Below are 14,386 nucleotides of genomic sequence, written 5' to 3' on the forward strand. Positions count from 1 at the left end.
ACACGTTACACAAGGACAAAATTGTTGGTACTCCTGTCAATGAAAAGACCTATAATGATGACTAAACTAACTTGAAATTGGGGAAAATAAAATAATACTATTTTTTTAGAATTGACTGATAAATTACCCAACGAACATCAGGTATTTTATTTTAATGGACCAACAAAATAATCTCGGTAAAAATATTTTCTTAATAAACAGCCTGGACAAAAATAATTATACCCTTAACTTAATTTTCAATAACACATCCAAGCAAACGATTCCTGAGACTTTTAGTATGTCTTGAGCTCAGTGCTCCAATCTTCTCAGACTAAAAGGTCGCCTTTCTCGACTGTTACAGCTTCTTTCACAAATATTTTTTTCCAACAGTGTTTAGATCAGGACACTTCAGGATAGACTGATGTTTCAGTCGGTAATTTTATTTTTGAATAAACTATGCGTGTCATTGTTCTGTCGGGATACCTAGGACCTGCAACAACGATCACGTTTTCTGACACTGGGGAGGACATTTTTATCTAGATTACCTTGAAAGACTTTCGTTGTCTTTGCACTCAGCAGCGAGCACGTTTAATACATCCTGTGACACAGGAAGCAAAACATTCCCAGAAGCGTTTCTGTTTCACAGTGGGCCCAAAAAATCTTTATTTTCTTATTGCTTTTATTTCTTTGAAAACACTTTGGTCGTTTTATTCTTAAAGCGTACGACAAATATTTGGACTGGATTCACGTTCCACCAGAATATATAGGGCAAGTTAGGCCCACATTGACTACAGCAGATGGCGCTAACTCGTCGATTGTCATACACAATCGTTTTCTCCAACTTTACAGCAAAGAAGAAGAACCGTATCGGGAAATTGCAACGCGTCAGCGAAAGTCCTAACACTGTTATTTCAGCTGACCACAATATGGAAAGCCCGGAGTTAACGTTTACTTTAGCTTACACCGTTTTATCTCTGTGCTTCGTATTTACGCCCAATGAGTTTCGTTCGGCCGGGTTGACAATCCAAAATCTATTCTCGTCTTGGTTGGGAAGTGAAGACATGGATTTCGTACAGTACCACGTCAAGAGGAGTAGCACTACACTACTGGTCCATTCCGCACTTCCACTCGGTACTGTTCATAATAGGCTTTGATAAATTTTACATAGAGACTTATCATAGCCTGCATACCAGCCGATACTTAAGTAACTACACGTACATAGTGTGGAGTGACAGCATCACCAGCACAAGTGTTTCTCTCCACAATCATGTCATTTTAACTGCTCCCTCCCTGCTACATGACATCGAAACTAAATGGACAAATATATTAAACATTTAATCAAATGACTCAGAAGTGTTGGTTTTTGGTCACTCTTTGAATTTGTAAGCATGCCAAATCATTTTGTGGGAAACGTACACTTAATATATCATTTCAATTACTGCATTACAATGCCAAGTATCATTGTGATAATTGATCTATTAAAGTGCACTATTTCACCGAAAATGTTCTAGTTATGTATTGGTTAGTTATGTAATGTGATTGACAGCGCACGCGTGTGTGGGTGGGTGTGTTCTACTGTACTTAACTGACTGCTGTTGTCCATGTCTGCAGGTTACTACATGGGGATGTGTATTGCTGCTCCGGAGAAACATCTGAAATCTTTTTACCTGGTATATCATTCTAATATTCAATACTATGTGTCAAATGGCAATTAAGGCTGTCTTGTGGAATTCACTCACCCTGTTTTGAGAATGACAAAAAGCTGTGGCAAAACAGGTTGACCACATTTACTTTAACAATGATAATAAATATATTTCAATGTAAACATCTTTGAGGACATCGATTTGTGGTGATGTCTATTGTTATCCTCCTGCTTGTTGCAAGCTAAGAGAAAACAGCCATCCCTTCTTTTGCCCAAAAAAAGTGAAATTGGATAAATCAGGGGGTGCACTAGGTCAACATGCTGCCTAAACCTCCATCCATCTGCATTACTGCTTATCCCAACTAGAGTCACGAATCACAATGAGCTGGAGCCTATTCAAATATCTTACATTTGGGTGAGAGGCTGACTATACCCTGGCATGGTCGACAAGCAAACACAGAGTACACAATCACAGGCCACATTCATACCCAAGGATAGTTTAAAGCAGTGGATCTTTATGAACTTCTTCAGTTTTAATCTGTACCAAATGTTTGTGAAGAACTACATGCATCTTCTCTGTTGTTTTATGTTCCACAAGATGAATGACCATTGGAGGGCGTTTGTTGTCCTCTCTGTGTGCATCCTACTGACCAGCTGTATACTCACCTTCTACTGGTCCCGCCAACGCTGGCGCAACCATCCCATCAGCAGAGCTCTGCAGGCCCATGTGCATCCTCCTTATTCAAACTGGGGCTCAGTTGCCAGCAACATCAATACAGAGTTCAGACGCATAGACAAGTTTGCTACAGGGGCACCTGGAGCCAGAGTTATTATCACTGACAGTTGGGTGTTAAAGGTATGTTTGCATTTCTTTACTCGTGTACTGTAGCATTAACTAAAATGGACTATGAATGGAGTATAAGACAGGTGAGCTTTTGTTTCCCTTTTTTTACTTTCCTATTAGGGGAGTGATCTGATGCACAATTCCAAAGATGGCATTACAAAGTAGCAGATACCACTGTAATGAAGTCAATACTGGACGGGAATAATTTAGTGGATTTCTCTAAAATTCTAACTGGAGACACACAGGGTTCATTTTCATCCCCAAAATGTGTCAGTGGTTCTACAAAGACAGGACATACATAAGATTGTCTTGAAAAAATAGACATAAATCCAGCATTCCCATTATATGTAATACAATCATAAATTAAATACAGCTGAACCTCAATTTCACGCGGAGTTCTGGGTGCAGAATTTGGGAGTCGTGTTAACCCCGAAAGCACGTTATTTAGAAAGTCTTAAATAATAATAAATGTCGTCAAATCAGAGCCATGCATCAAGTGTATCGGGACATTACAGCATGAGCAGTGATCTGTAGTCGCACAATGGAGTACTGTTCCGACTTCTTCTAATCAATTGCCTTTAGAATTAGTCACAAAAACTAAATCTCTAGCGCTAAGGTTTACGCGGTTTAGTTTTGTACTGCTTTTATATCGTCCATTTAAAATATTACTTCAAAATCAATGAAGTCGATGGCAGTGTTCGTAAAACATTTTGTTCTAAATCACAATTAAAAAAATAAATAAAAATTGGGATCCATTACCAAACCACGTTGGACAGAAAGTGCAGAATTATTAGGGAAGTGCATTATTTGGCCGTATGATCATTTTCACGCTGTACGAGGTTCAATGCTTACTTAATACAAGCATATCAACTCATGTGTATTTGTGTTATAAGCGATGGTGGGGCCTCAGCACTGCATAATTATTACGCAGCTTGATTTCCTCTGGCAAAATGGAGCAAAAAAGAGATTTAAGTGACTCGGAAAAGTCAGGAAAAATGGCGCAAAAAAGAGATTTAAGTGACTTAGAAAAGTTGAAATGTTTTCTGTAAACCTTTGAGTTCATTTGTTGTTCATCAACAAAGATAATAAAGCTTGTTCCTGGACAAGCCATGGAATAACTTCCATTGAATTTTTCACATTATAAATAGGTGGATTGGAATGAACGGTTACAAGCTTCTCTTTTATGTATCAAATCCAGGTGGAAAAACACAGAGCCTAAATGTCAACCACTTGTCTTCTGTTCATCTTTGGTGTCAGAACCAAACGTTTTCAGTCTGCTGCAAAAACAAAGGATTTGACCTCCTATTTTAATACTTTTGGAAAGTAGCTTGTCTAGAGGAGATATTAGTATGGTGTGACTGTTTCAGATGTGCAACATTTGAAGGGGAAAAGCTCAAAGTATACTGCACTGCATTTGATCTATATGTGATGTTGGTATTACTTGTCTTATGAGCAGGTGACCACCTACAACATCTACATGGCTGCACAGAGCGACTGTCATGTGACTGTGACGGAGTCCAGGCAGCACCAGCTGAGTCCTGACTCAGCCTCTCCCATACAGCTGCTCACCCTGAGAGTGCACAGCATCAACCCTGCCATTAGACCATTTGATATCAGGTACAGTAGTCCAAAATAATTAGCGGCTAGACAAAAAATACATGCACTGTATTTTTATAATTTTATGGTTTTTTTTCTACCCAGTTTGAACTCTACAGAGTATGCTGAGCTCAGGGAGAAGCTCCATGCTCCCATTAGGAACTCTTCTAATGTTGTGATTCACCAAACAATGAGTGAGCTTTTCCTGGAAACATTCCGAGCTCATGTGGACCTCAACCAGCCTTACTTGCTCCCCACTGGACAGGTACTTTATGTCACCACTGCTAGTGGAGGTTTTGCTTAACTTGTAAAACATAAGTAAGGTAGGTATTGTCCATCAATTGCTCTGTACTTACAGGAGGTGGAGCCGTGTATTGGCTGTATGCAGGTCCCAGCAACTACCAAGCTGGTCAGACTCTGTCATGTAGAAGGTAAGTGTGGCAGTGAGTGTCTAATGATGAAAAAAAATTGTCTAATGGTGTCGGTAGCATACATTTATTTTAAATGTATTTGTGTTAATGTTGTTGCCCTGTAATCTAGGAGCCGACAGTGAGCCAGAGTGCGACGAGTGTTTCTGCAGACCCATGTGGTGCTTGTCCTGTCTGGGTCGATGGTTTGCCAGTCGTCAAGACCAGCAAAGACCTGAGACCTGGTTGTCCAGCCGAGTCCCGTGCCCCACCTGTCGAGCCAAATTCTGTATACTGGATGTTTGTTTGGTACACTGACACACGCACACTCAAGTCCCAGTTACGCTGTCATCTCTAAAAGATGAATTGATGCGAGCCTGAAGATACACTTCCTTATGTTCGATCCGTAGAGAGAACATTGATTAAGGAATAATAACTTTTTTTGATCTTGATTTTTTGATTGTTTGATCCTAGACACTTTACTGACTGTGCAGTATGTACAAACAGAACTAAATGTGTGCACTTTAGTACTGCAGAGGCAGTATCCACACAAATTACTTTGGGGGCCACCATTGTTCACAACTTTTTATGATCATCTCTTTAATGCTTTCAAACCAATGAAATTGCTGTCTCGTCAAATGTCAGTCGACTCAATGTGCGAACCTCAGTGCCTTCTTTTTTTTTTCTGTAATGTTACACAACACTTGCATCTGAGACAAAGACAAAAAGGAAGTTTGGGTAGGACCAACATCCATGCAACTGCTCGGTATATCTTTGATAGCATAACCGAGGTTCAAGTTAGCAGGTTACATTTGCAAGATAGAATATGCAAACCCACTGGAAATACCTGATTTCTGGATTTTGAATTGATAATAAAATGTGATATATGCATCATGCAATAGAGACGGTCTTCTTAAATATCACACAAGTATTTGTTTTTATTTTTTAGTGGACAATGGACATACCACATCAACTTTTGAAGGGTGGGAAAAAACTTGTAAACCTCTCGGGTAGTGCCAAAGGGTCAGCCAGCCGATTGTCATTCAATCAATGTGATGAGATAAAAAATGTTAAAGTTGCCCTGACCTATTTAAAAATTGAGTTTTCCGACTGTGTGTGTGGTCTTTGAATGCACCCCGGGTTTACTGCAGAACGCGAGTGAAAAGAAAATAAACCGATTGAATGGAAAAATGGAAATTTACAAACACAAAAGTGGCTCAGCCAGGAGGCTTGACCCGGACCGCAACGCCCGGATGTCGGCTTTCTGGAAAGATTAGCAGCACCGGACTTCCAGCGAGGAGGCCGACTCTTCAGCTGAGTGTGGCCGGCGATAGGAGGCGGAGGTGGTACCCCATAGGTGGAGTTCAGGGGAAATATAAGTCAAATGAACCATACCAATTTCAATTGACTAGACTACACAACAGCGTTTGAACAATTCCGTTTACATAAAGCCTCTCGGTGTTTGCGTATGTTGGTGTCTGGTAAAAGGAAATAGGCGTGGCAGAGCACTTCACCTGCAGAAAGGCTGCTCATTTTTCCAACACCAGCCACGGAGAGTCATAAATAGAGATGTCCATTTAAATTTTGATGTGAATTGATAGCTGTTTTTGTACATTTTAGGCGATAGTCTTTACAATGATTTCCAATGGGGAAATTGTGATTGCTTCCTTTTGTGACCTCGTCAAGCTGATGTGTCAAATCAAGCAGACCCTGCCTAAAAAGTGGGTGTCAGTAAGTGTCCCGCCCATCCATCCATCCATCCATCCATCCATCCATCCATCCATCCATCCATCCATCCATCCATCCATCCATCCATCCATCATCCATCCATCCATCCATCCATCCATCCATCCATCTTCTTCCGCTTATACGGGGTCGGCTCGTGGGGGCAGCAGCTTTAGGAGGGACTCCCAGATTTCTCTCTCCCCAACCACTTCATCCAGGTCATCCCGGGGGATCCCAAGACGTTCCCAGTGCGTCCTCCTGCGCACGGATGTCCATTGAAAATTTGGAAAATATTTCTGGACGCCTGAAACTTTGACCGGGTGACGGGCACCGGAGGCCCACGCCTGAATAGGCTCCAGAGCATCCGTGGACCCCCCTGAGTGAGCCCCGTGGCCATGGCTACCGTCCACCGGCCGTGCGCAACGGCTGCTCTAAAGCCGCACACTTCCTCCTGGTTGAAATTGTACAAAGTTCGAAAGCCCATTCATTTACATTTGAGCGTCTGCAGAGGACAGGCTCTCCAGCGGGAGTCGAGAAAATAGCTTTTTTATTATTATTTTGCACGTCAATTGTGAATGGAAACTTTTACAACAGCCATCAAGTACTAGCTTGGCATGGGGTTTCAGGGGCCATTGTATCTGTAAAATGCAGAATTTTGAGGTCAATCACAGCTTACGGCCATACTACCCTGAGAACGCCCGATCTTGTCCGATCTCGGAAGCTTGTCCCCTCAGGGGTTGCGGGCATGCTGGAGCCTATCGCAGCAGTCATCGGGCAGTAGGCGGGGGACACCCTGAACCGGTTGCCAGCCAATCGCAGGGCACACGGAAACGAATAACCATCCGCACTCGCAGGCAATTTGGAGTCCTCAATCGGCCTACCAAGCATGTTTTTTGGGATGTGGGAGGAAACCGGAGTGCCCGGAGAAGACCCACGCGGGCATGGGGAGAACAAGCAAATTCCGCAAAGGGAGGTGGAATGAAACCCGTAACTTCTGAACTGAGGCGGACATGCGAACCAATGTGACATGAGCCACCGTTGTGGAATTTATACCTCCAGAGTTTCTTCTTTTATTTCTTCACTTATGTCTTCCATTCAGTCTTTTATGTTGCAGAGTCGCCTCAGCCTGTTCCTCCTGACCCATGCAAAGAACATCGGGCAGGTCCACTTTGGCAGAGAAGAGGTTCTTGTTTGGCTCAACCCACTCTGCTGCATGTCTGCAATCACGCAGAACACGCTCTTCATTCGAGTCCTATACAAAAGAGAGCAGCTAAATGGCAATGCAGGTCCCCAACATGTAACAAAAGACTCACATGGGACTAAAACAAAATAAAAATTCGAGCTTGTTTTCATCCACCTTCCCTTTCTTCAGCCGGAAACTGGCGACACTTCACCTTGCAGGAGAGCTTTTGAAGAGTCTGTCCAGTGTGCGAAGAGTTTTCCATGGTTTTAAAAATGATTAGATCCGCCTCACAGTTTAGAGGCTGTGGGTTCAATTCCACCTGCGCCCCTCCTTGTGTGGAGTTTGCATGTTCTCCCCGTGCCTGCGTAGGTTTTCCCCGGGCACTCCGGTTTCTTCCCACTTCCAAAAAACAGATTGATTGTCTGATTGAGCACTCCAAATTGCCCATGAGTGTGAGTGCAGATGGTTGTTTATGTCTGTGTGCCCTGCGATTGGCTGGCAACCGGTTCAGGGCGTCCCCCGCCTACTGCCCGATGAAGGCTCCAGCAAGCCCGCGACCCCTGTAGGGACAAGCGGTACAGATAATGGATGGATGGACAATAAAATATGAAAGTCTTTGTAGTTTCACCTTTCAAGGTCAAAGTTTTCCATCAGGACACGACTACTGCCGTAAAAGTGACATGTACATCTGAAAAATGAAGTCAAAATAAATACTTAGTTCATAAGTCTGAATAAGTATTTTGTTTATGTAATCTTCAATATACTTTGAGTGAATGATTCAACTTACAATAGTGAAGTCATAGGGAACTTCCCATGCAGTATATACATACGCGCGCACGCACGCACGCACACACGTACATACAGAATACAGACACAAATAGACTGTCACACAGCATGCTTTTCTTCCTGCGGACGTCAAGTAACATTGGGTCAAGTCCGGTCACAGTTCAGGGGAAGGGAGGGGATGTGGTGCTGTCATCGCCCCCCCGCGTCGTGGACACGTCGTTTCCCCTCCCGAGCGACCCGCAGGCAGCACCCCACTGATTCCTCTCTGGCTGGCTGTCGTGGAGGCAGTGCGCATGTGGAGACTGCGAGCAAACACTCCACACCCGTTGGCAAGCATCGGCGAAGGAGAAGATGAAATGTTTTTCCCGTTACCTTCCGTACATCTTCCGGCCGCCGAGCACCATTCTGTCGTCCACTTGCCACACCGAAGGTAGGGTGGGACACTGAGGGGATCTACAGAAAGCCTGTAAGTTGTTTACTTTGTGAGACGGACTATCTTATCATCTGTGCATCATGCGTGTATAAGTTGCAAGCGACTGCGGATTTAAACAGATGGAGAAGTTGTGTGTGTGTGTGTGTGGGGGGGGGGGGGGGCATATTTAAATGTAAATGTGGGGAGATTCCATCACGCTTGAAAATGACTTCAGTGTGTTTGTTTTTTTGGACACAGAGATGAAATTTCTCCTCTGTGGTGTTTGCAGCATGTGAGGAGATGGCAAAAATCACACTTAAACTAAACCATTTCAGACCACTAACTCGGAAGTGATTTGTTCATGGAGAAACGTCAACAAAGTGTTTGGGCAGAGTTGAAATTGTGACCAATGTTGTCAATTGTAGAACATGTTTTCAATTAAAGACAACTTTGTCAGTAATTGTTTGTCTATACAGTCTGTACTTGGTTGGTGACCAGTCAAGGTTAGCTTATCAGCTGGGATAGGCGACAGCTCACCCATGACCCTGATGAGAAAAAGTGGGGTGTCGAAAATGGATGGAAATTCCTAAATAGCTGGTCAATTAATCCCGCTGGTGATTGTACGGTCAGACTACGCAGCCCATGAGTGTATTGGTGTTTGCTATAAGGAGCCGATTACTAGGTCATCATGTGGAGACTGGGCCGCTGCATTATTTAGTTTTGCATGGTTGCCCTCCTTCCAGTATGCTCTGCCCTCAGGAAGGAAGACTGACACAGGACAGTATGTTATGGTCAAAGCTACGCCATTCATGCATGTTCACCTAAAAGTATATGTTTGGGGGCTAAATTCAGGTCATATACTTTATACATTCATCATCTGCTGCCAGCCTACCACCCAACCTACATAGTACAGCAAATGTGTACATCGCCCTATCTGACACACAACAGAAGAAGTGTCATCAAGCCTGTTTACCTTGTCCCTGTTGTCCTCTTGGAGGATACATTCCAGCTCCATTAGGAAGTGTTAACTTGGCGGAACACCACAAATGGCACAAATTTGCAAAAATAATGCTAATGTTTAAAGTAGACATGTATTGTTGACGCAAAAGTTGTGACTGCTTCTTCTTCTTCTACTACTAGTGTATATGTGCATGTCAGAATGATTTGTTCCACCCGAAAGTGTGACGCATGAACATTGATGTCCTAATCAGACCAATATTTTTTAGTGTCCATGAAAACAGTGCATCCCATCATAATTTCAATCCAAACTCTGATCGGATTGAAGACATTTTGTCCATGTAAACCACATGTGTCAAACTCAAGGCCCGGGGGCCAGATACGGCCGGCCACAGCATTTTATGTGGCCCGCAAAGACAAATTGTGCATCAAATTCATGTCAATATTAAAATTACCAATTGTTTTCACTTTTAAAAAAATAGATCTATTGCTAGCAATTTTTATTACCATTCATATTTTTAAAATATTTTAACAGTTTTTGTTGGTCTCTGTTTTGAAAACTAGTTATTCATCTAGTCATTCACTAGTTTGTTGAGTACCGTACACTATATATAATTTGAGACATTCAGACATTTATTTGGGTTGGCAGTTTCAATGGTCCTTCAAAGGAAACCATGACTATGATGCGGCCCGCGACAAAAATAAGTTTGACACCCCTGATGTAAACGTATCCAATAAGAATGTTTGTTGTGTGAATGTTTACATTTCACTGTACAGTATGTGAGGTGTCTTTGTTTTACAAACAGCCCAGAAATGTTATGTCTTAATTGACTTTGCTTGAGACAAAAGATGTTTTACTGCTATTGTCGAAATGGAGGAATAAGAAGCAGTTAGCTGCAGAAAACAAATGTAAGCTGTTATATAGTGGAACCTAGTGGAGTATGATGACACAGCAGATGACCTTGGGAAAGCCAGCCCTCTGCCCCCTGCACGCACACTACTGGAAACTGTGTGTGTGCGTGTGTGTGTGTGTCTGTGTGCGCGTGTGCGTGTGTGTGTGTGTGTGTGTGTGTGCGTATGTGTGTGTACTGTTAAACACTTGTGCAAATCAGAGGAGACACGTGCGTTTACACTTAAATTTGCGATTCCCAATGTGATCACACCTACCAACCTTGACAAAACTTGTAGCATTCATGCAACTCTAGTCTTCCATCGGCTACCCACTAAAACCCGCTTGCCCCCTAGGAAGATGAGTGTGCAAGTTATCATGTTAGTGGAAAATGCATTACATAATTGTGGTTGTCGACCACAGTGTTCCCTGTTTATTAGAATGGCTGTGATGGGCTGGCAGCACATGCAGTTACACATGCACGTATGCACGCACGTATGCACGCACACACACCTGTGATTCCTCCTATTTTATGTCAGTACATTGAGTCTGGCGTCTGTTATGTATGAGTAATAGAAAAGAGGTATCCTCGCCAATATCTGTGATACCTTGTCATGTCTCACATTGTTCATCAAGCAACCACAGTATAGCATATACACGTATATATATATATATATATATATATATATATATATATATATATATATGTCTTCTTTATTGATTTGGTGTTAAAATGTTTCTTTTATTGATTTAATATGTGAATATACTTTTCTGTTTATGTACTTTATTCAATGAAGTTTGAGCATATCTCTTTTTGTAGCTAGGCAGGACTTTTTGTATTTCGACCCCATTCCTTCACTCCTGTACCTCTAGCTTTCACCCAATCACATTCTTTCCCGGCAAAACACATTACAGTGGAATGAATCAATAATATCTATTGTCACTGGATCAAAGAATCATATGCAATATGATACTTGCTTGTCGTGACTCAGCATAAGAGAAATCTCAAGTCAGTTTAGTGTTGAGTCGGGCTGAATTATTTGTTGGTTTTGGACAAAATCATAATTTCAGATCACGTGATCAATGAAGCTACATTTTGTTACAGAGCTCTTATCCCTCCAAGATCACAATCTTTTGGACATAGTGGCATAAAAAGTCACGACCAAACTGGTTAAATAAAGGTACCGTAATTTTCGGACTATAAGTCGCACCGGAGTATAAGTCGCACCAGCCATAAAATGCCCAAAAAAAGTGAAAAAAACCCATATATATGTATATAAGTCGCTCCTGAGTATAAGTCGCCCCCCCCACCCAAACTATTAAAAAAGACGCGACTTATAGTCCGAAAATCACGGTACATCATGTCGCACACGTCCTTCGGGATGCTAAACGCTAAGCTAACTTGCCTGGAACTGTCACATACAGTATTTTAATTATGATAGTGAGTTTAAAATAATAATTAAAAAAACTTGATTTGCTGGTCACTTCATTTCACGTGTTAAAATTTTCTCCGCTTCAAACTGGAAGTTGAACAGTCTGCAATTGGCTAACAACCAATCCAGGGTATTCTCCCCAAAATCAATTGGGATGGGCTCCAGCACACCCTTGTGAGGATATGTAGTTCAGATAATACAAAATAAAATAGTTTCTCATTTTACTGCTTTGCTTAAAATCTTGCCAGATGTTGTGATAGACTGATTGCCAGTCCAGTTCATGGCTCTTGCCCAAAGTCAGCTGGGATAAGTTCCAGCTCAGCTATAATGAGGACAAACATAATAGATGGATGGACCTTATCAGCCATTGTGACAAAATGGTACATTATAAATTTTAAGGTCCACGTTAACACTTAATAAGAAGAGTGATTAGATAAAAGGCTCCATCATGAGCTCGTTGAGAAAAAACAAATACATTGTGCTGCTCTTATGGTGACAGATCAGATAATATGAAAAACGTTGTTGCCACTTAACAGTTTTTATTTTGCAAGGTCTCTCTTCTGAGGGTTTTCTTTATGAAATTTTACTGTAATAAGTAATGCTACTGTTCGTCATATATATATTAAAAAAAAAAGTCAGTTTGCGGCAGCTGGAATATAAGAAAAAGGGATTGATCCATCCAGAGTGTAAGAAAAAGAGCCTTTATTTCGGTAACCTGCTATAAGATCCATCCATTATCCATACCACTCATCCTGTGCAGTGTTGCGGAGCTAAAAAATTGTATTTGGAAACATTTGATTTAAGATGATCAAAGTGGCTTTGAATGGTAAAACACAAAATAAGGATATTATTAATGTAGTTTTACCATCCTGCTACATCAAGATAAAAAGTCAGGCAAATGCGACATTCATTTAATAGTGGAAAAAAAATCAAGGAGATTGATTGTGTAGGCTTTGTGGTGGGAGGGTTGTCATCATGCTTGCAGTGCAGTAATCTAACTGCACATGATGTGATTTTAATGGGCCCAAGCTGGTATCCAAAGCCCATGAGGTGAATCTCTGGAGGGAGCTGAGATGTCTGTGAAAACACAAGAATAATATGCTGGCGTTTTTCTCTCACGGCACTAATCTGCAGTCTCACATTACCACAAACACTTCCTGCTTGGTCTCTCGTAGCGAGCCGACATGAAAACAAGGAATGATATGGACAGTCACAGTATCAACGTGACTCCACTCACCCACTGGACACCTTGTATTGTTACAGTAAACACTGATGCAAGTTGTCTTTGGCAAAATGTGAATAGTGGATTTTTTTTTTCTTCTTTTCAATCCTCTTATTCAACTTGATGGTGCAGCTCTATGGAGGACCAAAAGTGCCAAAATAAAATAAATAAATACACCATGAAAATTTTAATTAAATATGTCATTAATTAATCAAATGTTCATTAATTCATTAAATACGGATTTTAAAAAAATCAAACAAATAAATAGATGTGCCATTAAATAGATAAATAAATGCACATTCATTAAATAAATAAATGCACCTTTCACTCCTCCATACAGCTCAGCGTTGTGATCCCCTTTGTTACATTATTGAGTGAGCTCTTCCCAGTAGCTTTATAATGGGACAGAGAGGCTCTTTATCGAGCCGGACTGCTGAGCCTGACAGGCTGCAGCACAGACACCACTACTAGTGGGAGTGAAACTTATATATAGAACACCAGGATGTGCAGTACCTCCCCCCCCGCCCATCTGTTTCAGTGGTTTTATGAAAGGTCCTGATGGGGTGAGCAAGACAGGTTGCTCCTAATTTCTTACTATTTTTTTTGCTTCTGCATTTAAAATCAGCTAATTGAATGAGGAGCATGGTAAACTTGTACAATACTGAATACTAAGTGTTTGTGTAAACGGACTATATTTTATTTACACAAGAAATATCATTTGTTTAAAGTCATTTGAATTTAAGTGCAGCAAAGTGGATGAGTGGCAGAACGTGTGATCCGTCACAAAGTCGAGAGGTGCAGGGTTCGAATCTTGGTTCTGGCCCTTTGTGGAAGTTGCATGTTCTCTCCTGTCCTTCTCCCCACATTCAAAACCATGCATACAAGAGCACTAGCAAAGACTCAGAATTCTCCGTAAGTGTGAAAGTGTGTGTGAAATGTGTTTGTGTGCTGTATTATTGATTAACGACTACTCCAGGGTGTACCTCTTACCCAAAGTCAGCTGGGATAGACTCCAGCTTGCGGACCTGTTCCAAAAATAGCTCACCAGCACATTGTGATTTTCTTGGGATGTTATAGAAATTATGACAATGAAAATAAACACTGAATAAGGTTTCTAGCAGTATTGCCTATTGATATGTACCCATATCTCTTTCCTAATGTCAGAAGTCATTTACCGTTTTTTTCCATGTATAATGCGCAAAATTTAACTAATTTATTCTCCTAAAATCTGGGGTGCGCATTATACATGGGTACAAAAATGCTCTCGTATCAGACGCTTGCTCGATCACCTGCTTGTTTGCTGTCACAATG

General features: G+C 41.5%; 2 protein-coding genes across 2 annotated transcripts in view; both read left to right on the plus strand.

Annotated features, from left to right (window-relative positions):
- Positions 1–653: 653 nt before the first annotated feature.
- On the plus strand, positions 654–5,579 carry tmem129 (transmembrane protein 129, E3 ubiquitin protein ligase). The gene is made up of 7 exons (XM_061289699.1): positions 654–1,110; positions 1,591–1,649; positions 2,220–2,477; positions 3,922–4,082; positions 4,167–4,326; positions 4,420–4,492; positions 4,602–5,579. The coding sequence occupies exons 1-7, from the start codon at positions 777–779 to the stop codon at positions 4,784–4,786; spliced, it is 1,230 nt and encodes a 409-aa protein (XP_061145683.1). The 5' UTR covers positions 654–776; the 3' UTR covers positions 4,787–5,579.
- A 2,825-nt stretch (positions 5,580–8,404) lies between these two features.
- LOC133161945 (serine/threonine-protein phosphatase 2A 55 kDa regulatory subunit B beta isoform) overlaps positions 8,405–14,386 on the plus strand; it is a 55,354-nt gene continuing 49,372 nt past the window's right edge. The window contains exon 1 of the mRNA XM_061290700.1: positions 8,405–8,592. Coding sequence (XP_061146684.1) covers positions 8,514–8,592 — 79 coding nt within the window. The 5' untranslated portion in view covers positions 8,405–8,513. The remainder of the gene's footprint in view (positions 8,593–14,386) is intronic.

The sequence above is a fragment of the Syngnathus typhle genome, linkage group LG1, assembly GCF_033458585.1.
Source record: "Syngnathus typhle isolate RoL2023-S1 ecotype Sweden linkage group LG1, RoL_Styp_1.0, whole genome shotgun sequence".
NCBI lineage: Eukaryota > Metazoa > Chordata > Actinopteri > Syngnathiformes > Syngnathidae > Syngnathus > Syngnathus typhle.